This window comes from Cricetulus griseus (genome assembly GCF_003668045.3).
Source record: "Cricetulus griseus strain 17A/GY chromosome 1 unlocalized genomic scaffold, alternate assembly CriGri-PICRH-1.0 chr1_0, whole genome shotgun sequence".
In the NCBI taxonomy this organism is placed as follows: domain Eukaryota; kingdom Metazoa; phylum Chordata; class Mammalia; order Rodentia; family Cricetidae; genus Cricetulus; species Cricetulus griseus.
In genome coordinates, this window is record NW_023276806.1 from 198,118,751 (window position 1) to 198,144,001 (window position 25,251).

A 25,251-nucleotide genomic window follows, 5' to 3' on the forward strand; every position below is an offset into this window, starting at 1 on the left:
CTCTTACACTGTAGAAACGCTGAGTTCTGGTGCAGGGGGATGAGGGTGGAGGGTGTTGCCACTCCTCTGCCAAGTTAAAGAAAACCCACTTGCTGGAGAGGGAGGGTCAGACAGAGAGGAATTCAAGGGCATGTATGGCTTAGGCCGGCTTCTGCCGACTGCAGACTATAGGGACCATGGTTCCAAACTTTTTTGCGATAGGGGTGGAGATGAATTTGGCTGCTGTTGTACCCCTTGCCCTTGCTGCCATGTTTCCATGGAAATGAAGGAGGGGCAGGATGTAGCTCACTCTGAGAGTACCTGGGAGGGTGGCAAGGCAAGCATTTGGTAAACTCTACTCCCATATACAGAGCTGTCCCCATCCAACCCCCAGGCTCACCCCCCTCTGCCTGCTCCACTCCCTTCCCCTCTAGAGCTGGGATTATGCCAACTGGACTCCAAGCAGGGCTGCTAGAGCCTACGCTCCACAGCCAGGTCTCCCTGGCAGTAAACTCTGAGTTTGTCCACCTAGCTCAGGAGCAGCCCTAACAGAGCTGTCTGTTGTGCCTTGGAGAAAGTAGGCAGCTTACAGCTCTCTTCACCACTGCTGCTTCCCACATGCCTCTGCCCAAACAAAACTTAGAACTTAAACTCAAATGTTCAAGGTTAGGAACAGGACAAAATAATTCTCTAACAATGCTGGGACTAGGATGGGGGGATGAGGCACGTCTTTCTGAGACCTGAGCCATCCTGTGGCCTGTCTTCTGGAGTTTGCTTCTTCCCACTGGGCCCTCATTGCTGGGGGGCTGAAATCCAAATCTCCACAGGACACCATTCTCAGCACCCTCTGTTGCTGGTCCATGAGGCTTGCCGTCACTATGGTCAGGCGGCACGAGGAATGCTTCTCAGTACCACGGGTCAGCCCGGTGCTGCTGGTTGTAGAGCTGTAGTTTAATCTGATCTTTTATTTGATTCACGAGGACCTGGGACAGCAGGATTCCCACCAGCTGCCAGGGGCAGAAAGGAATTAGCCCTCAGCAGGGAGTGATTGTCCAGCTTTCCCTTTTCCCTTGCTTTGTCTTCCCCACACAGCAGGCACCCCACCCCATCCCACTTAGCAGCCAACTGAGCCCTGGGTGCCTCCACAAATGACAGTCTGCAGAGTGTGTGAGACTTTCCAGCTGGACAGGGTAAGTTACCTGGGGGATGGCCAGGCCTAGTGCCACACCGCCAAGTAGGAACAGGTTGCTGTGTATCCAGTTGACTAACTTGTCAATACAGCCGTTAGTGTAGATGACTTTACTAGCTTCCAAGTAGTCAAGAGCCTGCATATTTTGGCCACACATAGTGTTGATCACTGCCTGAGGAGGAAAAAGTTGAGAAGCCGAATGGTACTCCCACACCAAGAAACACTAGCCAACTTTCCCAACTCCCTAAGTTGTTAGAGAATGTCTTCGGAGAATACTGGAATAAAAATGGCTAACTGCAGAACTCCTTTCTGAGTCCAATACTCCTCTTTAGAACTGCCTCTTGAGTCCCATGTGGGCTGTGGGATTGAAAGGCCAGTGTGGACACCACAGTGGGGTGAACACAAACAAACACACCTGCCAGCCATCCTGCTCACCAACTGGTTAAGCTAGGGGATAGAGTGTCACCATAACAGCTATGTTACCCAGGAGGAAGTGTAGCAGTGTTTGCTCACCTGATTCGGGGTGGGCAAGCAGCAGGAATAAGGCACAGAGCAACGTTCTCGGCTGGGGTTGTCTTCTGAGCAGTTGAAGTACATATTCTGAGACCAGTCTCTGTAGGAAATCCCTCCACAGCAGCTGAACTGCAACAGAGCGGACCGGAGATTAAGAATCACTGATTCCCCACACGAAGGTTGGCCTGGGGAACTCACCAAGCCTAAGACAAGCCTCTATTTGTAACATCAAGGTATTCTAAACATATCTATGAACTCAGGCTTCTTAGTTGCTTTCACCTGAAGAAATTCTCTCTTTAATTCTTTATGTATCTCATTATAACTTACCTAGTGCTTGATATTCAGGTGTAACCTCTTGAGAGAAGGTTCTGGATTTATAACTCTATAAAGCATAGTCTGACAAAAGAGATGTTCAGTGGCCAGGACTGGGGGTGTTCAGTGACAGAGCATATGCTTAGACTGTGTGACCCCTGGACTCACTTCAGCCCTGCCACGAAAAAAATATTTAAAAAAATCCAAACCAAAAACCTTGGCATAAGAAAAAAAAATTCAAGAAGAGACTCTTCAATATATGAGTCCACAATTACTCCAGGAAAGCAAACTGAATCCTAAAGTCAAAGGCCTGATGGCCAGAGGAAGAGACGCTCAGCACGGGCATCAAAAACACCGCCATTTAAATGTAACATTGATTCATAACCCAGAATAGCCAAAGGTGAAAGCCACTCAAGCGTCCACTCATGGTTGAACGAAATAAGGCAGTCATTCAAAAAAAAAAAAAAAAAAAAAAAGGAAATCCTGGTATATCCTACAATATAGATGAAACATAAAGACATGCCAAGTGAAAGAAACCAGTGACAAAAGTATACATATTATATAATAATTCCATTCATCTGAAGTCCCCAAAGTAGCTATATTCAAAGAAACAAAGAAAGTTGAATGGTGGTTGCCTCCAGGAGAGCAAAATGGAAAATAGTTAATGGGCACAGTTCAGCAGGAAAAGATAAAATGATTTTGGAAAGATAAAACGGTTTTAGTTTTTAAATTGTGTGTGTGTATGTGTGGTGTGTGTGTGTGTGTGTGTGTGTCTATGTGCACACACACATGCCATAGTGTGTATGTGAAGATCAGATGACAACTTTTGGGAATTAATTCTTTCCTTCCATGGCAGATCCCTAGAATCAAACTCAGGTTGTCTGTCAGGCTTTTACAGAAAGCACTTTCACCCACTGAGCCATCTCAATACCCTGAGAACAGTTTTCTTTTCTTTTGTTGTTGACATGGGGCGTTCCTGTAGCCAGGCTGGTCTGGAAGTTAGTATGTAGCCAAGTCTGGCTTTGAACTCCCAATCTTCCTGCTTCTATTTCCCTAGCACAAGGGATAGTGTGCAGTGCCACACAGGCAATAAATGGTGGTGATGGCTTCATACAAAGAGATTCCTTTCCCTCCCACACTGGGGATTGAACTAGGACCTCATCCATAGCAGATGGGTGCTCTACCACTGAGCTATAATCCCAGGGTCTCACAAATTACTCAGGCTGTCCTTGAACTCACTCTATAGCCAGGCAAGGTCTTGAGCTCTTGATCCTTCTGTTTTAGCCTCCCAAACAGGGAGGATTACAAATTGTATCAACACATCCAGCTAATGTAAATATTTTTAATACATAAATGGTATTAAAATGGTAAATTCTGGGTTGTGGGTACATGATATTCAAGGCTCTGAGTTCTATTTCTAGTTTCACAAAGCCAAGAAAAAGAAAACAAAATGGTACTTTTTTGTTATACATATTTGGCCACAATTTTTAACGTAATATACAATAAAATATGATAGTTCCTCATTCCCCTACAGGTAACCCCTTACAATGGTTTCTTAAAAATTCCTCCAGAATCCTTTTGTAAATGAGATGACAGTCTCCCCTTCTCCTTTCTTTGCATACGCAGCAGATTATGAATACTGTACGTACCGTTCTATACCCTTAACAGCACCTGTTTCTCCCGCAAAGCCCTTCCCGGAATATATTACTTAGCAAGTAAAAGAAGTCCACAAGCCTACAGAGTGAGGCATTTCTTGGACAACCTTAACTTTTAACCTCTACCCCCACCCCTCGCCAGGACATTGGATGACCACACTATGCTTGGTACCTTCTTCTGGCCAAAGTCAATGAGGTTCTGCAGGTCCAGGTCATCCCGATAATGCACAATTGCATTGTTGATTAATTCACTCACTTTCCCCCGAGCCTGCCAGATACACAGAGAGGCAATCAGGACACAAGATTAACCCATAATTTATTAACTCCCTCAGAAATGACAGCAAACACAGATCACCATTTGTGGTGGTTTGAGTATGTCCCCCATAGTCTCAGATGTTTCAATACTTATCCCTAGTTGGTGGCACTGTTCTGGGAGATGTATGTGGTGTGGCTTTGTTGAATGAAGTTTATCCCTGGGGGTGGGCTTTGAAGTTTAAAAGCCTCAAACCATTCCCAGTGCACTGTCTGTTTGCTCCTGGTGGTTCGAGATGTAAGTCTACATCATCTTACTTCTGTCACCAAGCCTGTTGCTTGCTGCCATGTCTCCCTGCCATAACAGACTCCTATCTCTCTGGGTCTATGAGCTCAAATAAACCTCCCCTAAGCTGCCTTGGTCGTGGGGCTTTGTTTTGTTTTGTTTTGTTTTGTTTTGTTTGTTTGTTTGTTGTTGGTTTTTTGAGACAGGGTTTCTCTGTGTAGCTTTGGAGCCTATCCAGGCACTCGCTCTGGAGACCAGGCTGGCCCCAAACTCACAGAGATCTGCTTGCCTCTGCCTCCCTAGTGCTGGGATTAAAGGCGTGTGTCACCAATGCCCAGCTTGGTCGTGGGGTCTTATCACAGCAACAGGAAAGCAATTACTACTCCATTGTTTAGTCTTTTTGCTCTCCTTTTCAGAGCTCTCTATGTTTTATGACCACAGCACAATAGGTAGGAGGCAGAAGGGTACCTGCCATAGATACTGCAGTGTGATCAGAGGCCCAGGGTATCTCTCCCACTCTTATGCCATGCCCCAGCAGATCAGCACAGGCCTGGGCTCTCCCATCCCACTCTGGCAATATACCAACAGCCACTTTAAGTTAGTGAGGCTAAATGGCCCTACCTAAGCACCAACTCCCTCTTTTCCAGCAAACCTATTCATTGACAGCATCTCCTACTCTGGCCTCCTTTCTTATACTCTGGGTGTATCTAACACATCCTGTAGGCCATTAACTCACTATGAGTGTCCTTCTGTCACCAATGCATTTTGTATTTCACCATTCAAAGGCCTTAGGTTTAATGAGAAGTCCTGTGTGCTTTGGTGACTAAGACCATTCTAAGCCTCCAGTCCTTGTTCACAATGGGATGAAGAGGGAGAGCCTGATTACCATAGATAAAACTCATGTTCTTTCCTCTTTAACAGCAAAACGACAAAGCCTAATTAAGAGTCCTGGGTCACTAAAAGGTATCAGTGACTAGGCAGTCCCCCAAGAGCTGGGGGAAATCACAGTCTAAAGTTCAAGATTGGAGCAACCACCAAAGGTCATGGTCATATGCCCTCAGATCATCTTTCATCTGAATCAGCCTTGAAATCAGACCTACCAAGGGAAGACAGCTGGTTGGTTCAAGGCCCATCCACTCTGGGGCTCAAGGAACAGTGGGCAAGGGAAACATCGATCCTGTGTCATTGCTTCTCAGAACTATCTTTCAAAACAACGCAGTGTTTATCTACCTCTGCATATCAGTACCTCAAAATATTTATTGACTCGTACAGTTAAGAATCAAATTTTGTTTTATTTTAGAAGAAAGGGGCTTACTGACCCCTAGTGGACACAAGAAAATTGCATCTCCTTAGACTTGATACATCTACTTTATTAAGCTGGAAGGAAGGGCTTGTCAACTTCAAATCAACTCAGCAGTGTTCAGTTTCATAATTTTGTACCATGGTCTCTTTATACTCAGCCACTTTTCCTATGGTTTTTGTGTGTTTGTGTGATTGTTTGTTGAAACAGGGTTTCTCTGTGTAGCCCTAGATATCCTAGAACTCATTATGTAGCCTAGGAATGTAGACTGCACTGGGACTCAGAGATCCACCGGCACCACCACACCTGGCTTCTTTCCCTAGGACTTTATTTCAAAGTCTTGTACTTCATTCCTGGTAACTATCTGTCATTTGAGAATGGAATTCTGGTTCATTCCCTACCCTACCCGGCCCCATTTTTTGTTTTGTTCCTGAGACGGGGTCTTGTTAGATAGCTCAGGCTGTCCTCAGACTCACAGAGATCCACCTGCCTCTGCCTCCTGAGTGCTGGGACTAAAGGTGTGTGCCACCGGGCCTGGCCACATTTTTCTTCCTTTACTTGAAAAGACCAATTTCTCACTGTGTAGCCCCAGCAGGCCTGGAACTCACTATATAGGCAATACTGGCCTCAAACTCATGGAGATCCCCCTGCCTCTGGCTTCCCAGTGCTGGGATTAAAGGAAAGTCTGGTTCTTAGTCAGGACAGCTGCCTCAAGGCAGCCCACCTCCAGGTGTGGGAACGGGTTCAGAACAGGGTTTTCCTTCCCTCTGCTCATATATCTACTTCAACAAACAGTTCTAAGAGTCTCTTCAGGTTGTCTGTGGTCTTGATCACTGAGTTCTACTTGGTCATCTACCATCCAGGTTTGCAGTTATTTTAATGTTTCTCATGTTTATAAAATTCTCTTCCCCGGTAGCATCTCAGGGTGTCAAAGGGAGACACTTACAGCCATGAAAGTCTCTTTAAACAGGCTGCTGTTAAGGCCATTCATTTCTTCACCCCTAAGGGGACCGTTTCAAAGGCTGGTGCTTCCCAGGGGAAAGAGTACTGTGGTTAATTAGTCAGGAGTAGGAACTTCCCCTTCCTCCCTCTGGTACTGAAGAGGCCTCTAGGCTCCCAGTGTTACCTTGTCTGAGAAGACGAAGCCCAGGATGCCAGCAGCCAGCTGAAGCAGGAACACGATGGTGAGGCAGAGGGAGAACTGTGGCCCACGGGCAAGACAAAGAGACAGGCGTCACGGCTCAGGGAGGCAGCCCTTCCCAGGGCCAAGGAGAGCACCGAGAGGCAGCTAGGCTCTTCTCCAAGCACCCCCAGCATAGCAAAGGTAAGGATGTGGCATTGCCACCCTGTGCTGGGGAGCCCGGAGCAGAGCTCTGCAGTGAGGCGTGGCCAGCACTTAGCGGGTAGGATGGGACGGAACAGAATGGGACAGCTATATGAGGCACAGGGGTCCGGCAGGCACGAGGAAGAGGTCAGACAGCGAGGCCTGCTCACTCACCGTCTGCAGCAGGCAGATGTTCTCCCGAAGGGATCCGATACAGCCGCAGAAGGTGAGAAGGAACATGAGGACACCCACTACGATCAGCAGGATGGCAGGGTCCACCGCCAGACAAGCCAAGGCTGCTTCTGGGAGAGAGGCCGACCCTCAGCTGGGGTCCAGGGCCCTGGGGGGGGGGGCGGCTCCTGGAATGGGTGGGGGTGTGCCCAAACTGCTTTTCCTGTACTAGGGGAGTCTCCTTGCCTGGTGAAGATTATGAGAAAGCGAGCCGGTCCTCACAGGGAGGAACAGAAAGTGGGCTGGGGGAGTCCTGGCATGCAACTGGAGGAACTAGGGGAAAGCCTTTACTCCAAGCTCGTGAGAGGAGGGTCACTGTCACTCAGAGAAGAAGCAGAATGACAGTGGGCTCACTAACTGGGTGGATTCCTAGAGACTGCAGAGGAATTCAGCCTGAGTTACTTAGGGGTTGCTGGCTAGGGAGGGCAGAGTCCTTGACCGCTCTTTGCTTCCACAAACACAGCCTCTCTCCTGGACTTAGTCTCAAAGGTAGGCAGATCTTAGGAGAGGGGAGGCGTGTGTGTGTGTGTGTGTGTGTGTGTGTGTGTGTGTGTGTGTGTGTTCAGGAAAGCCAGTCTGAAGCGACCCAGTAAGACTGGATTCAGGGAGCTGCTTCTCCAGCCTCAGTCCAAGCAGGGCACAGAGAGAGTGTGGGAGGCAAAGGGAGACCTATCACCCACCTGCATGCTTCATCAGCCTGGCATAGACACCCACAGCCACCATGACCATGGAAATTACCTGTGGGGACAGTCAAGGAGTCAGATTGAGACTTTGAAGATGAGAGGCTCTGGACACAATGAAACACTGTCTTTGAGGGCAGGGGAGGAAGGCTTTCCCAGGGTCCAGGTGCAGTGTCTCTTACACACCCCCAGTGACAATGTGAATGCTTCATTACCTTCAGGAGAAAGTTCCCTGTATTGTCTCCTTTATTCTCTATAACACGATTATCTTGTGAGACGGGTAGTATCCCCATTTCACAGATGGAAAAATTAAGATAGTACAAGTTTTATATAGAACAGAACAGTGGTTAAAAATACAAGCTTCCAGCTGGGCGGTGGTGACACACACCTTTAATCCCAGCACGTGGGAAGCAGAGGCAGGCAGATCTCTGTGAGTTTGATGCCAGCCTGGCCTACAGAGTGAGTTCCAGGGGCTGGAGAGATGGCTCAGAGGTTAAGAGCACCGACTGCTCTTCGAGAGGTCCTGAGTTCAATTCCCAGCAACCACGTGGTGGCTCACAACCATCCGTTATGAGATCTGGTGCCCTCTTCTGGTGTGCAGATATACACGGAAGCAGAATGTTGTATACATAATCAATAAATAAAGTCTTTAAAAAAAAAAAAAGTGAGTTCCAGCACAGCCAGAGCTACATACACAGAGAAACCCTGTCTCGAAAAAACAAAACAAACAAACCACCACAAAACAACAAACAAACCCCACAAGCTTCCAGACAGGTTTGAGGGTATAACCAAGTGCTACAGCGCAAAAGGCCTGGGTTCAACCACAAACATCAAAACTTCACACACACACACACACACACACACACACACACACACACACACACACTCACTCACACACACACACACACACACACACACACACACACACACTTAAAACAAAGCATGGCCTTCTGAGAGATTCAGATATTTGGGATACATTTTGGAGTTTCAGTTGGTTTCTGCATGTGAAGCAGGAATTTAGGACAAAGAGCCAGGTGTGATGGCAAATGACAGTTAATCTCAGCACTTAGGAGGTTGAAATGGGGGATCAAGAGTTCGAGGCCAGTCTATGCTACAGTGAAAGAGCCTGCCTCAAAGGAAAAAAAATATTGATTTTTATTTGTGTCTGAGTGTGTCTGTGTGAGTCCACACTGAAGCCAGAAGAGGGCAGAGGAGATCTTTGGATCCCTTGGTGCTAGAATTACAGGTGTTTGTGAAATGCTTAGTGTGGGTGTTGGAATCTAAACTCTGGTGATTCTGAGTTACAGCAACAGGCATTCCTAACCACTGAGAAATCTTGTAACAGAAATTCCTGCCCAGTTCCACAGCCGCAAATGAACACACAGATGCTATACTAATTATGATACTGTTGGCCAGTGACTAGAGCTTCTTATTGACTAGCTCTGTCTTAATTATTAACCCATATCTACTAATGTATGTATGTCCACGTGGTCTTGGCTTGCCTGCTACATCTCGACTGCTCTGGTGGGCTCTCCTGCCTGCCTTTCCCAGATTCTCCTCCTCTCCTAGTCCCGCCTATCTTCCTGCCTCATTGGCCATTGGCCCAACAGTGTTTTATTCATCAACCAATAAGAGAAACATAAAAGGACATCCCCATCACCATCTCTCCATCCAAAACTTTAAAAATGTGCACTTATATTTCTTTCTTTCTTCTCCCCCTACCTCCCAGACTAGGTTTCTCTGTGTAGTTCTGGCTGTCCTGTAGACCAGACTGTCCTCAAACTCAGAGATCTGCCTGCCTCTGCCTCCCAAGTGCTGGGATTTGTCACCATGCCCCATTAAACTTATATTTCTTATGTCTTTCTTTCTTTCTTTTTTTTTTTTGGAGGCTGTCCTGGAACTAGCTCTTGTAGACCAGGCAGGTCTTGAACTCACAGAGATCCGCATGCCTCTGCCTCCCGAGTGCTGGGATTAAAGGCGTGCCCCACCAACGCCTGGCTTTTCTTATGTCTTAAAAAAATGTTTTGGGGGATGGAGAAATGTCTCAGTGGTTAAGAACACTTGCTCTTGCAGAGAACCCAGCACCCACATGGCAGCTCACAAACACCTCTCACTCCAGTTTCCTCTGGCCTCTGAGGGCACTTACATACATGCAGGCAAAGTGTTCCTACACATAAATAAAAAGAAGTTAATTTTTGTTTGCATTCATTTCTTTATTGCATATATATGAGTTCATGCCACACCATCCACATGAAGCTCGGAGGACAACTTACAGGGGCTGATTCTCTCCTTCCAGGGATCAAACTTGGGTTGTCAGGCTTGGCAACAAGCACCCTTACCCACTGAGCCATATTGTCAGTCCAGAAAAAAAAAATATGTGTGTGTGTGTGTGTGTGTGTGTGTGTGTGTGTGTGTGTAAGAGTTAAATAATGTTTGGAAAGCATCTAGCGCAATTTTTGACATTAAATATACACCGTCACCAACATTGCCCACAGGAATAGTGCAATTCTGAATACTAACCCAACTGCATCAAAAGGCAGGGCTTCCAGGTAGATGCAGGCTCTAGCTCTCCAACTCCCTTGGAAGCCAAGGATTAAAGTGCACAATGACATGAAAGACAGGAGTGCGTGTGATTCCTGGCACTGTCATGGAAACTCTGGTGCCAGTGCAGAAGAATACAACCTAGGCCTGACAAATGTCATAGGTCCTCCCTGTGAGAGCAAACCGATTAAAGGCCCCCAGAGGGGTCTTTGTACCCTGGGCCTCCAAGAGTGCTTGGAGCTCTCGGCTCAGCTTCAAGCCCAGTTTCCAGGCTGGTGCTAAGCAGCAGCTCACTGTCACCATGGCAATAGATGAGGCCATGCTCTGGCAGAGAGAGCTCTCAGTAGCAGGGGCTTGACCAACTCGGTAGGGAAGGGTATGGCAGCTAGACCCCCCACCCTGCAGGACAAGAAGGGTTGGGAGGGGTCTTCAGCAAAAAAGGGGAGCTGGGCCCCAGGTAATAGGGTCAAATAAAGTCCTCTGTAAGAAAGATATTTTTCTATTTGGGACTTATTTCTGAAAATTCTTTACTGTTTAGCAGGTATGTAGTTAATGGCAAATCCTGGATTAAAAATAAGTCTCTGGGATGCTTCTTTGTGAATCCATAGCCCCTTCTCCTTGCTACTTCATCTGGTCCTTCCTCTGACTCGTGCCCAGCATTATCAGCTAACCTCTGTATTTGTCTTCGTGCATCCACAGCCCTGTCAACACACACACACACACACACACACACACACACACACACACACACACACGAACGCAGAAACCTGACCCCCCCCCTTTGACTTGGCCCCATATATTGTCAGCCTTCATATTCTACCCAGAATAAACACGGCAGCATAAAGAGCTGAATGTGGGCCTGGGGGCTGCCTCTCCCCATAGCATGTCCAGGCTTAGGAAACATGGGGTAGGCCAGGAAATCCCAGGTCAATCACCTCCAGGTATGAAAGGGCCCTTTGACAGTATGAGCAAATGTCTCTGTCCCTTAAAACTTACCACACCTGGGCTGGCAAGATGGCTCAACAGGTAGAGCCTCTTGCTGTAACACCTGGAACCTACTCCACAAACCCACCCTCTGCCCTCCATATACACATGTGTCTTAGGGTTTCTATTGCTGGCACGAAACACCATGACCAAAGAGCAAGTTGGGGAGGAAAGGGTTTATTTGGCTTACACTTCAGGATCCTGGAGGCAGGAGCTAATGCAGAGGCCATGGAGGGGAGCTTTTTTTTCCCCCCCCAAGAGATTATTTTTTTTTATTAGTTCAAATTAGGAACAAGGCTGCTTCACATGGCAATCCCGTCTCCCTCTCCCTCCCTCCCCCTCAACCCCCCACTAGCCCCCCATCTCACCCCCCCTGCTTACCCACCCCCCAGGGAGGGTAAGGCCTAGGACAGAGCCTATGCTCTCCCCCATGTGTCCAGGCTGAGAGAGCATCCCTCCATGTGGCATGGACTCACAAAGTCCCTTCGTACTCTAGGGATAATTACTAATCCACTACCAGGGGTCCCATGGAGTGCCAGAGTCTCCTCATTGACATCTATGTTGAGGGGTCTGGATCAGTCCCTTGCTGGCCTCCCAAACTTCAGTCTGGGGTCCACGTGCTTGGAGGGGAGCTTCTTACTGGCTTGCCTCCCCTGGCTTGCTCAGCTCATCATCTTATAGAACCTAGGACCACCCGCCCAGGGATGGCACCACCCACCATGGTCTGGGTCCTCCCTCAATGATGACCGATTGAAACAGTGCCTTGCAGCTGGATCTCATGGAGGCATTTCCTTAGCCGAGGCTCCTTCTTTTCTGATGACTCTAGCTTGTGTCAAGTTGACACACAAAGCCAGCCAGTACAACATGCAATTCCCTTGTCACTATACATAACTGAGGTTCTGAATATCATTTTACGGACTTAACTAAAAACGAGTATCTCTTATGTGTTTCTGTTGCTCCCAGTCTCCTCGAACGCTACACTTTTCTAGATTGGATGACTCTGAACAGGGATCAAATCAGCAGGTTCGGTAGTGCACAGCTGTAATCCCCGTGCTCTGGAGGGAGAAGTGGAGGAATCGGAAGTTCAAGGCCAGCCTTGGCTATGCTGTAAATTGGAAGCCAGAATGGACTACATGAGACCTTATTTCAACAACAGGGAGGGGAGAGGAGGAGCAGAAGGAAGGGAGAGAGAGGGGCAACATATCATAGGGCAACTTAATTCTCTCCATGGGCCTGTACTTAAAACAGTTTCTCTGTCTGCTGGAGTAAGTAGACTAATGGCCCCCAAAGATAATAATGCCCTAGTTCTATGAACCTATCAATATATTACCTTATGTGATCAAAGAGACACTTTGCAAGTGTGATTTAGGATTTAAGATTTAGAGATTGAGAGATTACCCCACAGGGCCCAATATGATCACAAGCAGACCTTATCAGAAGGAAGGAAGAGGGTCAGACTCAGAGAGGGAGGTAGAACAGTGGAGGCCAGGTTGAAGTGATCATGGACCAAGGGATGTAGGCAGCCTCAGGAGCTGGAGCAGGAAAGGACATCTCCCCTAGAGAACACAGGAAGGAGGATGGCCTTGACATTGATAGCTCAGGGAACCCTGTTCTGGACTCTGGACCTCCAGAAATGAGAAAGATTAAACTTGTGTTGTTTCAAATATAACGTTCGGGGAGACAGGAGCTAATACGCTATTCAAATGCAACCAACCAGCTGCTAGTATAAGAAACTGTGAAGACCTACAATCTGTGTGTTATACTGGAGAGAAAACAAGAGCATCTATAGCTTAGAGCTCTAAGCTCTCAGCTCTCGCTGCCATCAGAATCACCTGGAAACCTGGAAGTGGAGGAGACACTTCAAGGCTTACTGCCCAGAAGGCCCTGCAAACCAAATAGTTTATAGTCTCTGGCAAGGAGACCCAAGCAACCATACTTCTGAAAGAGTTCCAGGTGATCATAAGTGCAGCCAGTTTGAGGACTTCTAAGCCTAAAGTGCAGCCAACCAGGGATGTAAAACAGAAACTAGGTTACATTAAAATCCAGATTGAGGCTTGAACATTATTAACAGTTAGCAGGATCATTAAGGACGCCCTTCCTCTGAGCTCTCCAGACCCGCTTTTTCACAGCTTTATCTTTCACACTTCCTTCTTACCCTCTCTTCCCACCCTGGATTCCTCAAAGCTGCTGCCATGGCAAGGTTAGTGCTGTAGACATTAACAGCATCAAAATTTAAAGCTGAATAGAAAGAACTTCAGAAACGGCCTCATACACTCACCCCTTAACACAGAGGACGGTGAGAGAGCAGAAGGGACATTTGGTCAAGTGTACACACAATGCACTTTCCCTATCTCATTCTTGTAATCTTTCCAGGGTATCAATCTTTGCTACAAAATCCCCATAATAAGAATCTCACCGATGACTTTTGGTCATGAGAAGATAAAGTCACTTCTCTTCTTAGAGAAGTGGGTTTTCAGATAATGGACAGAATGAAGCCTGGATAGAAACTTTAAAAAGCTAGGTACCAGTTTCAAAACAGCTGAGTCTAGCTTTTAGGCAAATTTATGTTCCTGAAAAGCTGTCAGTCAAGTGATATAAAATAATTTGTTTGCACCAGCGCCTTTATTCTTATATAAGGTGAGTTATCACCTTGGAATGAAAATGGTCATCCCCTGGGCTCCAGTGAGAAAGGACTAGTTTAGGACCAGAGCAGAAATGTATTATGATGAGCCTGGAACAGGTTGGGGCATAAAGTAAGAACGTATTCAGCAATAAAACTAGCGCAGAGGAGATGGGGAGATAGGGTAAGGGCATTTGCTATGCAAGCATGAGGATCTGGATTCAGATCTGAGCACCTCAGGAAAGCTGGGTATGGCTAAGCATGCCTGTAACCCTAACATTGGGGAGAATACATCTGGAGAACTTGCTGACTTGCCAGCTGAGCCTAAGTGGAGAGTTTCAGATTCAATGAGAGGCCCTATGTCAAGGAAATAGGCAGAGAATGGTAGAGGAAAGCCCTCAGTGTCTTCCTTTGGCCTCCACATGGGCGCTCACACTTAGACATCTCACCTTGAGGGCTGGAGAGATGGCTCAGAGGTTCAGAGTTACTGGCTGCTCTTGGTCCTGAGTTCAATTCCCAGATGGTTCACAACCATCTGTAATGAGATCTGGTGCCCTTGTCTGGCCTGCAGGGATACATGCAGGCAGAACACTGCACACATTATAAATAAATAAATCTTTAAAAAAAGAAATTCTCACATTGGTGAAACACAGGCACCAAGTGAATGAGCTATGAATGGTTAGAGCTAGAAAAACTTAAGCATCAAAATAAAAAAGAATGGGGGCTGAAGAGAGCACCCAGGTTTGGTTCCCAGTAACCACACTGAGTGACTCACAACTGCCTGCAACTCGAGCTCCAGGGGATCTGAAGCCTCTGTTCTCTTTGGGCACTTGCCCTCACCCACGCATATACCTACACACAACCATACACACGTGAACATACACATACATGTAATTTAAAAATAAAGTAAAAATTTCTCTATATTAAATTATTACCCATAGCATAAAATAGATCACCTGTGCATCTTTATTGACACAAATAAAGGACTTAATAAATAGAAACTAGCTAATAAATGTAAGATCAAAGAGGTAGAACCACAACTCCTGGCTGCTGTGTGTGCACTGTGCATACTCTTTCCTCCACAGAGCATAGCTCGGCACCGAAGAGGAAAAAGCAATCACACATCGTGGAAACGAACCCACAGCACCTCCACCTCTAGATCAAGGTCAGCAGCAACAGGGATGATGGAGATGAATCACTGGGATAATACAAAGTGAGGAAAATGTTACTTTGCCACTGTGGTCTTCCTCCTCAAAACCCACAACCCCAGGAACACCACGAGCAAGATACCAGGCAGTTCTAATAAAGGGACCTACTACAACAACACCTCAACAACCCTAGAGGCCACCAAAAAACAAGTTTGAGAAACTGTCACAGCCAAGAGGAAGACAACATGGCAACTTGTCGTACCTGGAACAGAGAGGTAGGAGAGACTAAGGGACTCTGATTCAAGTCCAGAGCATGATGGCAACGCGATTGATTGTAACAGATGCAGCATTCTGACTTACGATGTCAGCATGGAGGAACTGTTCTTTAAAAGTCCATTTAAATAAGGGCTGGTGAAATGGGTGAGTAAAGAGTACAGGGACTGGCTAACAAGCTTAAAGACCTCAGTTCCAGTTCTGGGACCCATATGGTAGAAGGAGAGAGCCAACTCTGGCAAGTTGTTCCTGATCTCCATACATGTGCTGTGGCACACAAATGCCCACACTTACACACACACACACACAGACACACACACAGACACACACACAGACACACACACACACACACACACACACACACACACACAGTAAAAATAAATGCAAAATAACTCTTATTTAAATAAAAGCCAACTCTTAAATTTTTTAGTTTTTAAACTTATGTTTTTGGAGTAGTACCTTTTATTGAAATTTTTTTTCATATAATATATTTTGATCATGTTTTTCCCTTCTCCCAATACCTCCAATACTACCCACCCAATTTTAAGTCTCTCTCTCTCTCTCTCTCTCTCTCTCTCTCTCTCTCTCTCTCTCTCTCTCCCTGCTTCAGTGAGATTCTACTGGAAAAAACTGATTCTCCCTTTGCCAGTGGGTATCAGTTACAGACAGCTTCCTGGCTAAGGGTCTCTGCATGTCATAAAACAATACAGGCAATAGTCTAAGTAAACAGTTTCCTTGATTCCATCTTGTAAAAAAAGATTTTATTTATTTATTATGTATACAACATTCTGTTTCCATGTTTATCTGCACACCAGAAGAGGGCACCAGATCTCATAACGGATGGTTGTGAGCTACCATGTGGGTGCTGGGAATTGAACTCATGACCTCTGGAAAAGCAGTCAGTGTTCTTAACCTCTGAGCCATCTCTCCAGCCCCTGACTCCATCATTTATGGTGTTATTACTGGGCCTCTTGTCTTTTGCCTTATGTTAGTGCAGACTAGAGGACGAACAGCTATGGACTGGTACTGTTCAAAGAAAACAGGAAACAGAGAAAATCCTCCCCGTTATTTTGGCTTCTCTTGCAAATTAGGAAAAGACACCCATGATTGGATATTTGTTAGGAAAACAAAGACTTGTTCTAACCCCTACGGAACTAGTTCAGGACCCCAAGTTGAGGCAGTGAACACAGGCTCACAAGCTCAATATCAATGACTACAGGCAAACTGGTTGCTGGTGGCTTGCCAAACCCTGAGGAGGCACTGGGAGATAGGAGTAGGGACCTGTTCCTAGAGGCCACACATGTGCTCGAAGCTTTTATAAGATGAAAATATTAATTATTAACTAATTATTAATACTGTTAATTATCCTCTTTCTTTGGCTAACGGTGGGACTGTGAGCAAAAGTTTCAAGTTCGAGGCTGGCCCTTAGACTCATTCCCATCTACACAGCAGAGTCTTTCTCCCTGAAGGAGGCTTTACCTTAGGGCCTCCCACCTAAGCCCACCCCCAGCAGGGAACTCCCAGGAGCTGTTTCCAAGGACAGTAGTAGTAACTTTCCTTCTGTGAGTGCCGAAAGCGAGCACCGGACTAAAGTTTGTTTATTTATTTATTTATTTATTCACTTACATGTTTGTGTGTGGGTGGATACATTCTTGTCCAAACACAGTGCACACATGGAGATTAGAGGAGAACTTTTAGGAGTTGGTTCACTCCTTCCATGCCCTGGGTCCCAAGGATTGAACTCAGGTCACCGAATTTAGAGACAGATACTTTTACCTGCTAAGCCATTCTGCCTGTTCCAGACTAAACTTATATGTTATCTCATCCCAACCAAGAGGGCGTTAGTGTCTCCATTTTACAGAGCTGAGGTCCACAGCATTCAAGTAACTTTGCCTACTTCACTCAGTTAGTGAGCTGATGGCAACTTAGTTCTGGTCCTCAAAGCCTTAGGACCTCAGCCACAGGGCTGGCTGCCCTCTTATCTCCTCATCACAGTTCCACCAGCCCCACATGTCCCCATGGGGCTATCATGAGGCAGGAGCAACAGCTGCCCTCAGCTCTCTTGGGGAGCGGCAGGCAATTTCCAAAGTAGGTGGAGCTCAGGGAGGAGAGAGAGAGCATGGGAACATACGGGGTACCAGCAAGGCCCAAGGGGGCGCTCAGAGGAATCTCTAAGTGACACCAGGAAAGCAGACACATGGCATGAAGAAACAGGGCCCACCAGCCAGGGAACTCTCAAGAGAAATCACTGGCCCTGCCTGGCTCCACGTTCCATACTCCAGTCTGCAGACAGCCGGAGGTTTCCCTGGCCACCCCACTAATCTTTTCCTCCTCTTCTGAGGATGGTGGTAAAACACAGCTCTGCACTGTTGGAAATTCAAATCTGCCTCTGAGCTGAGGCCCCAGATTCAATCCTTAGCAAAAGCCAAAGCAGTAACTCTAGCTCTACTTAGAGGAAGGAGGAAGGAGTCTCTACTTGTTTCTCGGCATGCAGGAAATCACAGCCTCCTAGACCAAAGCAGGGCCCACCTCTCATTTCCAAGACCTCCACATGCTGGTCCTCCGAGTCTTCCTAGAACTGCTGATCCTGGAATTTTGAGGAGGCAATTGTCTGTGTGTGACGTCGGCTCTTGGCTTGCTGCCTCTGAACTGGGCGATGTTACCTTGATGAATGGAGGAGTCTACAGGGCTCCTTTCTCTTTATGTCTGTGGCTGACCCTTTGGTGTCTTGCTCAGACTGTGGCTACTTTTGTACTTCCAAGGTAATGCATGAGGAAAGGAAGTCCACCAGGGTTCTTTATAGTATAGCTGTCCAAACTCAATGGCTGCTGCACACAGTGATACACGCCTGGAATCCCAAACTCAGAAAGCTGAGGCAGGAGGACTGCTGTGAGTTCAAGGACAGCCTGAGCTATACCACCAATCCAAACTCAAGGTCCTAGAAAGAACAGCCTAATTCATAGCCTGATAGTCTGTTACCAAGTCTATGAGAAGAACTTTACATTTTTAAAATTCACTTTAAAAGTTGCTTAAAAATCTAACTTTCTACTTAGTATAAGGCCAGCAGAGTTTCTATGGGAGACAGGAAATAAATGCTCTATGTGATGGCTCTTATCTCCACTATGGTAGTTTGAAGTTTGTTCTTTAATGACAAGGTCTTACTATGTGCCCGGGCTTGCCTGGGACTTGCTTTGTAGCAGTGTAGGCTGATCTTGAATTCACCGTGTAGTCTATTCTGGCCATGAATCTGGGATCCTTCTGCTTCTTCAGCTTCCTGAGTGATAGGATTACAGGAATTCACTAATCTGACATTTCTGGGGTTTTTGTTTTGTTTTTAAAGGATCTAGAGAGGCACATTAGCTCATGCCTATAATACCACCACTCAGGAGGCTGAGGCAAGAAGATCTCTTTGAGTTTGAGGCCTATCTCAAAAAATCAGAAAGAGGGGCTGGAGATACAGCTCAGTGAGCAGAGCACTTCTAGTCCCAGCATAAAGACCTGAGTTCAAATCCCCAGACCTATGTGAAAAGCTGGACTTAGTAGCACATTGTCTAGAACCCCAGTACTCCTATTGTGAGATGGGAGGCAGGACAAGAGAATCCTAGAAGCTTTGAAGCAGCTGCCCTAGTAGAGGCAGCATTAAGAGACCAGGCCTCTAACAAGGTGGAAGGTGAAGACAGACCCTGAGGTACCACACACAAACACACACACATACCACACACAAACACACATCACACACACACACACACACACACACACACACACACTACATACAAACACACACATACCATACACACACACACACACACACACACACACACTACATACAAACACAAACACACACCACACACAAACACACACACACATACACACACCACATACAAACACACACACACACCACACACACACACACACTACATACAAACACAAACACACACCACACACAAACACACACACACATACCACATACAAACACACACACACACATACACACACAAACACACACACACCACACACAAACACACACACACATACACACACCACACACACACACACACACACACACATACACACACACACCACATACAAACACACATGAGAGAGAGACAGAGACAGAGAGAGACAGAGACAGAGAGAGACAGAGACAGAGAGAAGAGAGAAGGTTGTTGTCAGGACTGCATAGAGAAACCCTGTCTCAAAAATAAAATAAAATTTAAAAAAGAAAAAAAATCAGAAAGAAGCTAGACTCAGTAGTATAAGTGTGTCTGCAACCTCTGAACCCAGGATGTAGAGGCAGGAGGATTAGAAGTTCAAGGCTAGACTTGGCTACATAATGAGTTTAAGGTTAACCTGTCTAAAAACAAAACAGAACAAGAATATGATTGCTTCATTTATTGAAGCCTGCCTAGCTGTGGGCTTCAGGAGAAAAGAGGAGGTGAATTACTAAGGTATTTTGGGGCATAGATCAGGAGAGATGGAAGGACCTTGCCAGCACGACAGGCATTTTGTCAGGTTTGAGGTCTGGTCACCTCCTCCTGGCTTCTGAGGTGGTGCCACAAGTGGTCTGGGATGATTCTCAGTGCCTGGAAGCCTCAGGAAAGAAAGAAAGAAAGAAAGGAAGGAAGGAAGGAAGGAAGGAAGGAAGGAAGGAAGGGAGGGAGGGAGGGAGGAGGGGGGGAGGGAGGGAGGGAGGGAGGGAAAAGAAAAGGAAGGAAGGGAAAAGAAAAGAAAAGAAAAGGAAGGGAAAAGAAAAGAAGTCAGGGGCAGGGAGTGGACTATAATGGGTGCTACTTCCTCATCCAAAGCATGACATTTATTCCAAAGGGTTTTTGAAACACCATGCATCATCATCTAACTAGGATCCAAAGCAAGCAGCTCTCCTAAGCTTTCTCTAGGCTGGCCATGCTGCCCCATAGTAAAAAATGGCATTTTGATACCAAAGTAATATTAGGTCAATACTTAAACTACAATTCTATTGAGCATTGTCTGAAGCATAAAGGAATAAACATGTTAACCTCCCCCCTCTCTCTGTTCTAGCTCAGGACACTATACTGCCTTCTTTTCAAATTTGAGAGCTTATGATGTTAGAAAAATACCTTTAACTAATTTTTGTCACCTGGCTCTAATTTTTCTTTTTAAGGTTCCTCACCAGTGGTTGGGATTAGCCTAGGGAAGACCTGAATGGAGTCTAAATGTGCCACAGACGAAGAGAAGAAATCCAGATGCTGGGGGTAGCAGGCACATGTGGCTCTAAGGAAGGGATGGCTGGCTTGAGGGAGGGGTATCTGGCAGGCAAGGCTAGGATACAGTTTCACAGAACAAGCTTATGAAGGATGGAGACAGAAAGGACATTGTGCCTCCACCCAGAAAACTTTGCTCTCTAGGCAACATTCAATCAACATCTACTCCTGCCCCCAGGTAGTAAGAATCCAGAATCGGCCTGGTGGTGGCGGTGCACACCTTTAGTCCCAGCACTTGGGAGGCAGAGGCAGGAGTATATCTGTGAGTTCAAGGCCAGCCTGGTCTACAGACCCAGTTACAGGACAGCCAGGGCTGTTACATAGAGAAACCCTGTCTCTAAACTGCCTCCCCTCCCGCAAAAAAAAAAAAAAAAAAAAAAACAAAAAAAAATCCAGAATGGAACAAGGCAGTCTTTACCCTCAAGAGCCTGGGGTTTAGATGGGGAGAGGATAAATAAGAACACGGCTGCAGTACAGGGAAGGAAGAGAAGGTAGCAAGTAAATCCAGAGACACAGCCACCAAAGAAGCCTGGGTGAGTGAGACAAGAAGGCTGAGCTTCTGGCGTTTGCTCAACTCAAAAGCACCCCAGCTGCTGTCCTGAGTGGAGATAAAGGGCCGGCTGGAGGAGCAGGGCAGTGCAGATAACGCCAACAGGTGCCCGGGGCTAAAACACTGTTTCCCATAGCAGCGTCCTAACTCTGTACAGAGGTGACCAACACAGGAAGATGGGGAAAGGCAGTTACTTCTAAAGAGTTTAAAAACAACTTCTAGGATCTTGGAGCAGTTACTTCAGGCCATGGAAACCCAACAATCAGTCGCCCAGCAACCTGATTCTGGGGAGAAAACCAGAGCTTCCAGGCCAAAGAGGAAATGAGATTTGAAACATAAACAGGAGGGACTGATTCTGATTCCAAGGGAGGCATCAGCCTTCTGAACCAGACTCCAGATACCCAGAGAGTCCGGGCTCCTGCAGCAATAGAGGTGGCCCCTGCCACCACCCTGAATGCACGCCCAGATGCTGCTGGCCACCTTTCTAATGTATCTCAGGCACAGATACAAACACCACCCCTGCATAGCTTCCTAGGAGCTGCCCAGATATGCACTCTGCCTGCAAAGTGGTCCAACTGTCCCAGCCATGGGTGCTTTCCACACAGAAAAAGGGGAATTCTATTAGGATAGTGGAACCTACAAGGGATATCAAATGTCCACCAGTCCCTTAAGTGGATGAGAAGCTGGAGAAGTGGCCTTCTCTGACAGATGCATGGGTGGGGACTGTAACTGGGGCTCTGGGCTTGGGAGAGAAGTGATAACTAGTAACCCCTGAAAAGCGCCACCCCTTTCACCCTTCCTCAGGGAGGACAATGTCCCAGGGACCAAGACACCATGAGATTCATGCTTAGATCCTGTCTCAGGTCTTAAAGAGAGAAAACAGTTCCCAAAGTGATTTATTCATCTATAAATAGTTCACAGAAATAGACAAATTCCTCCTTTAGAGGAGAAAGATTAAGGACAGAGAGACAGATATGTTGGCTTAGCGTCACACAGTAAGTAGGTGCCAGAGAGAAACTGGGCCTCTCGTCCTTCCATGTGCTATTTCTAGAGCCACCGACTTTTTGCATCTGCAGTAGGCCCAAAAGGGGGTTCTGCTCTAATCTGATTTTTAATGAAGCATTTTTGTTTTCATTTATTTTAGTTTTTAGGCGGGGTCATGGGTATCTACTTTGTCATCCATGTGTGTGGATGAAGCATTCTGACCAAGGTAAATGGGCCTGAGAGCCTGGCTCTCTGTCGGAATGTGACCTCCCAAAGTTATCTGTTTGGTCAAAGGGGGCTAGGGTGGAGCAGAACAGTTCAAGAAAATGTTCCCGAACACAAGAGTGATGGATGCACCAGCTCCTGACCCCAAGGAAGACACAAGAATGAGGCACCGGAGGAGCAAGGCCTTGGCTGAAAGCCCAAATGAGGACCCACCCGAAGGTGGTTTCACTGGTACTTGCCCTATGGGGTGAGTTCCCCTCAGCACACCCCCTCAGCCCTGCAGTGTGGTGGTGAAGGGTTTTCTTGTTTTCAAACCTCCCAGGGAAGCAGAACCTAGGCCATGAGAACTTGAGTTGATTAATTACCCCACAGGCTATAGTAACAGCCACCTGGGCCATGGACTTCCCCAATAAACACGTCGATTCAGTAGAAACCCACCAGTCCAGGCCTGCTAACCAGCTGCAGGACCCTGGTGAAGACGCTGGCCATCGCTGTGATATAACTTTCTCCCGTGTAAAATATGGAAGTCTAACAAGATGCCTGCTAAATTTTTTACCCTAATTCTAAAACCGAGAATTTGATAGAAGCCCAAACTTCAATCTTCCTGAGAGTACGGTGGCTGAGAGTGAGCTGTCACCACCACCCTCTGGGATTTCTCTCATTTGTCCCAACAGGCTAGCACATATGTACTTTGTGTCTGCACTTCACACCACAGCCCCTGTGAAACCTTTCCAGCAGCTGCCTTAGATGTCTGGTCTGCTCCTTCTCCTAGGTAACAGCTTAGACCCACTCACTATACTCCCTCCTGCAAATCTGAACTATTGGTCTCAGGCTGAGGTAGGAAAGGACCATAGGCTCACTGGCTGCAGCTCTGGTGTGGTAGAAACTGACAGAAGAATGGGGAGATCGGGAAGGACTTCTCTATGTTTCCATAGAGGTGCCCAAGCATTCTTAAGCCATGAAACTGGACTCAGCTAGCATTTTCTGATGGGCTCCCCCTGAATTCTCAGCCGGCTTCTGCCATCTCTCATCACACTGGATTGGATTTTTCTTGTCAGGAAGGGAAGGCCTGCGGACTTGAATGGATTTACCCAGATCAGTCAAATCAACAAGGATGGGTAGAGTGGGGATGCAAATCCAGGTGTCTGGAGCCCTAGGTCAAATTGTTTACACTTTTCCCATTCCCAAACAGAAGATTATGCAAGGACCCCAGCCTTCCAGCCCCACAGAGGATCCTATTTAAATTATCTGAAGACTGTTGGCTGCAAGAGGAAAAGGTGTTCTTGAAGGAGGTAGGGCAAAGTTTAGGGCCACTCTGGGATAGACAGGATTACACACCGGACCTTGAGGCCATTCTTAACCCTTTTCAGCCTTGACAGGAGCAGACACTGAGGCCTGCAAAGGAGAGAGAAACAGCCCCTCGACCCATCCCCTTGAGGATTTGGGGGAGGGAAGGCTTGGGGTTTCCCTTCCTTCTCTCCCCCCACCCCCACCCCGTTTTGGCAGTCAGGCCTTACGGCACCCAGGCCTGAAAGTCCCTAACCATGAAATGTGGCCATGGGGCTGTCCAGCCAGCTCTTCTCCCAAACACATCTTTTTGGCCTGACACAGATCCTCATCTCTGCTAAACCTTCAATCCCAGGCATCAAGGATGATGCCCCCCTCTTAACGTCCCCTCCTGACACGGCGCCACTGTGGTGTTCCTCCCCAGGAGAAAAACCCCCGAAGTGTCACCAGCCCAGAAAACTAGGCGGCACCGCTCACCATGCTCCCGGGCACCGGACAGCCCAGGCCGGCCCACCCCAGCCCCAGGCGGCCAGCCAGCCAGCCCCCCCCCCCCTCGGGCGCTCCGGGGATGCCCTGCAGCCCTGGTACCCCCTGACCCCCGAGCCTCACCCAGAAGAGCATGTTGAAGAAAAAGAGCAGGTATTTCACCAGCGGACTGACGAAGGAGAACTCCTCCCCGTAGGCAGCGGGCGCGCCAGGTCTCCGCGCCATGGTCCGCCGCTGCCCCCGGGGGCCTATCTCCTCCCAGCGGCCGCCGGCCCACCTGCGCGCCCCGAAGCCCGGGGCGTGAGCCGCGGGCCCACGGGGACTCGAACACCGGGGCAGCCGCACCGCACCGGGAGCCGCCCGAGCCGTGCGTCGCGGAGCCGCGCGGCCGGGGAACGGCGCCGCCGCTGGAGTCGCGGCGGGCAGCGTGAGCGGCGGAGACTCCACCGTGGCCGCAGACCAGCAGCCTAGCCCGCCCGGCTCCCAGGCAATCTGGCCCGCCCCCCGGCCGGCCATTGGCGGGGCCTCCTGAGCCTGACTTCTCATTGGTCGGCGGCTGATGTCACTAAGCAGCCAGCCATCCCTCTCCTCCGAGAGGCGGGGGAGACACCTGTTCTGCGAGGGACAACTTGTTAAAGGGTCAGTGGTTCTGCTTCTCCCCGCCTAGACGGAAAGCCTGCGGGCTGCAGCTGCTTAAGGGGAAAAGAATGAGGAAAAGGAATGCACCCTGCATCCCACACCCACGTCCTCGGCCCAGTTGCTGTGCACACATGCGAGCACACGTAGGTTAAAATCAACAAGTACGCACTCTGTGTGTTGAGCAATTCGTTAAACGCTGTGGGGACAGAAAAAGAATGCCGGTGATCCCCCAGGGATCAAGAGACAAACGGCAGTTACCAACTGGAGAGTAAAGAATAGATGTAATCCTGTTTAGCAGCCATACGTTTTAAACGCTCGTTTAAAAAGCCTCACAACTCAACGGTGGAGCTGTCAAACCATCCTCTTCAGTCTTGTTATCCTGTCATCACCCTCCAGTCCAGTCCCTCCATCCAAACCTTCTCAGAACCTTGGTCTACATGCATACATGTTTTTTAGCATGCTGATGGGACATGCACAGATTGAATCCTGTTCACTGTACTGGCTACAACAAGTAATACAAACCTAATCTCGGGGAGGGGCCTAATTTTGCCAT

The 25,251-nt window shown here is 47.7% G+C and overlaps 1 protein-coding gene across 1 annotated transcript; it reads right to left on the minus strand.

The window, feature by feature from the left end:
- Nucleotides 1–410: 410 nt before the first annotated feature.
- On the minus strand, nucleotides 411–24,498 carry Tspan33 (tetraspanin 33). The gene is made up of 8 exons (XM_027391369.2): nucleotides 24,183–24,498; nucleotides 7,722–7,779; nucleotides 6,985–7,112; nucleotides 6,613–6,687; nucleotides 3,821–3,916; nucleotides 1,682–1,810; nucleotides 1,179–1,340; nucleotides 411–986 (listed from the first exon to the last, which is right to left on the minus strand). Exons 1-8 carry the CDS (start codon nucleotides 24,282–24,284, stop codon nucleotides 885–887), a joined length of 852 nt encoding a protein of 283 aa, XP_027247170.1. The 5' UTR covers nucleotides 24,285–24,498; the 3' UTR covers nucleotides 411–884.
- Between the last annotated feature and the right edge of the window lie 753 nt (nucleotides 24,499–25,251).

What these genes read in the sequence shown, in the direction of transcription:
- Tspan33 (XM_027391369.2), bottom strand. Translation starts at nt 24,284, where the DNA reads ATGGCGCGGAGACCTGGCGCGCCCGCTGCCTACGGGGAGGAGTTCTCC. An exon ending in TCTTCAACATGCTCTTCTGG is followed by an intron (nt 7,780 to 24,182) that starts GTGAGGCTCGGG and finishes CTGTCCCCACAG; the next exon opens with GTAATTTCCATGGTCATGGT. An exon ending in ACATCTGCCTGCTGCAGACG is followed by an intron (nt 6,688 to 6,984) that starts GTGAGTGAGCAG and finishes CGTGGGCCACAG; the next exon opens with TTCTCCCTCTGCCTCACCAT.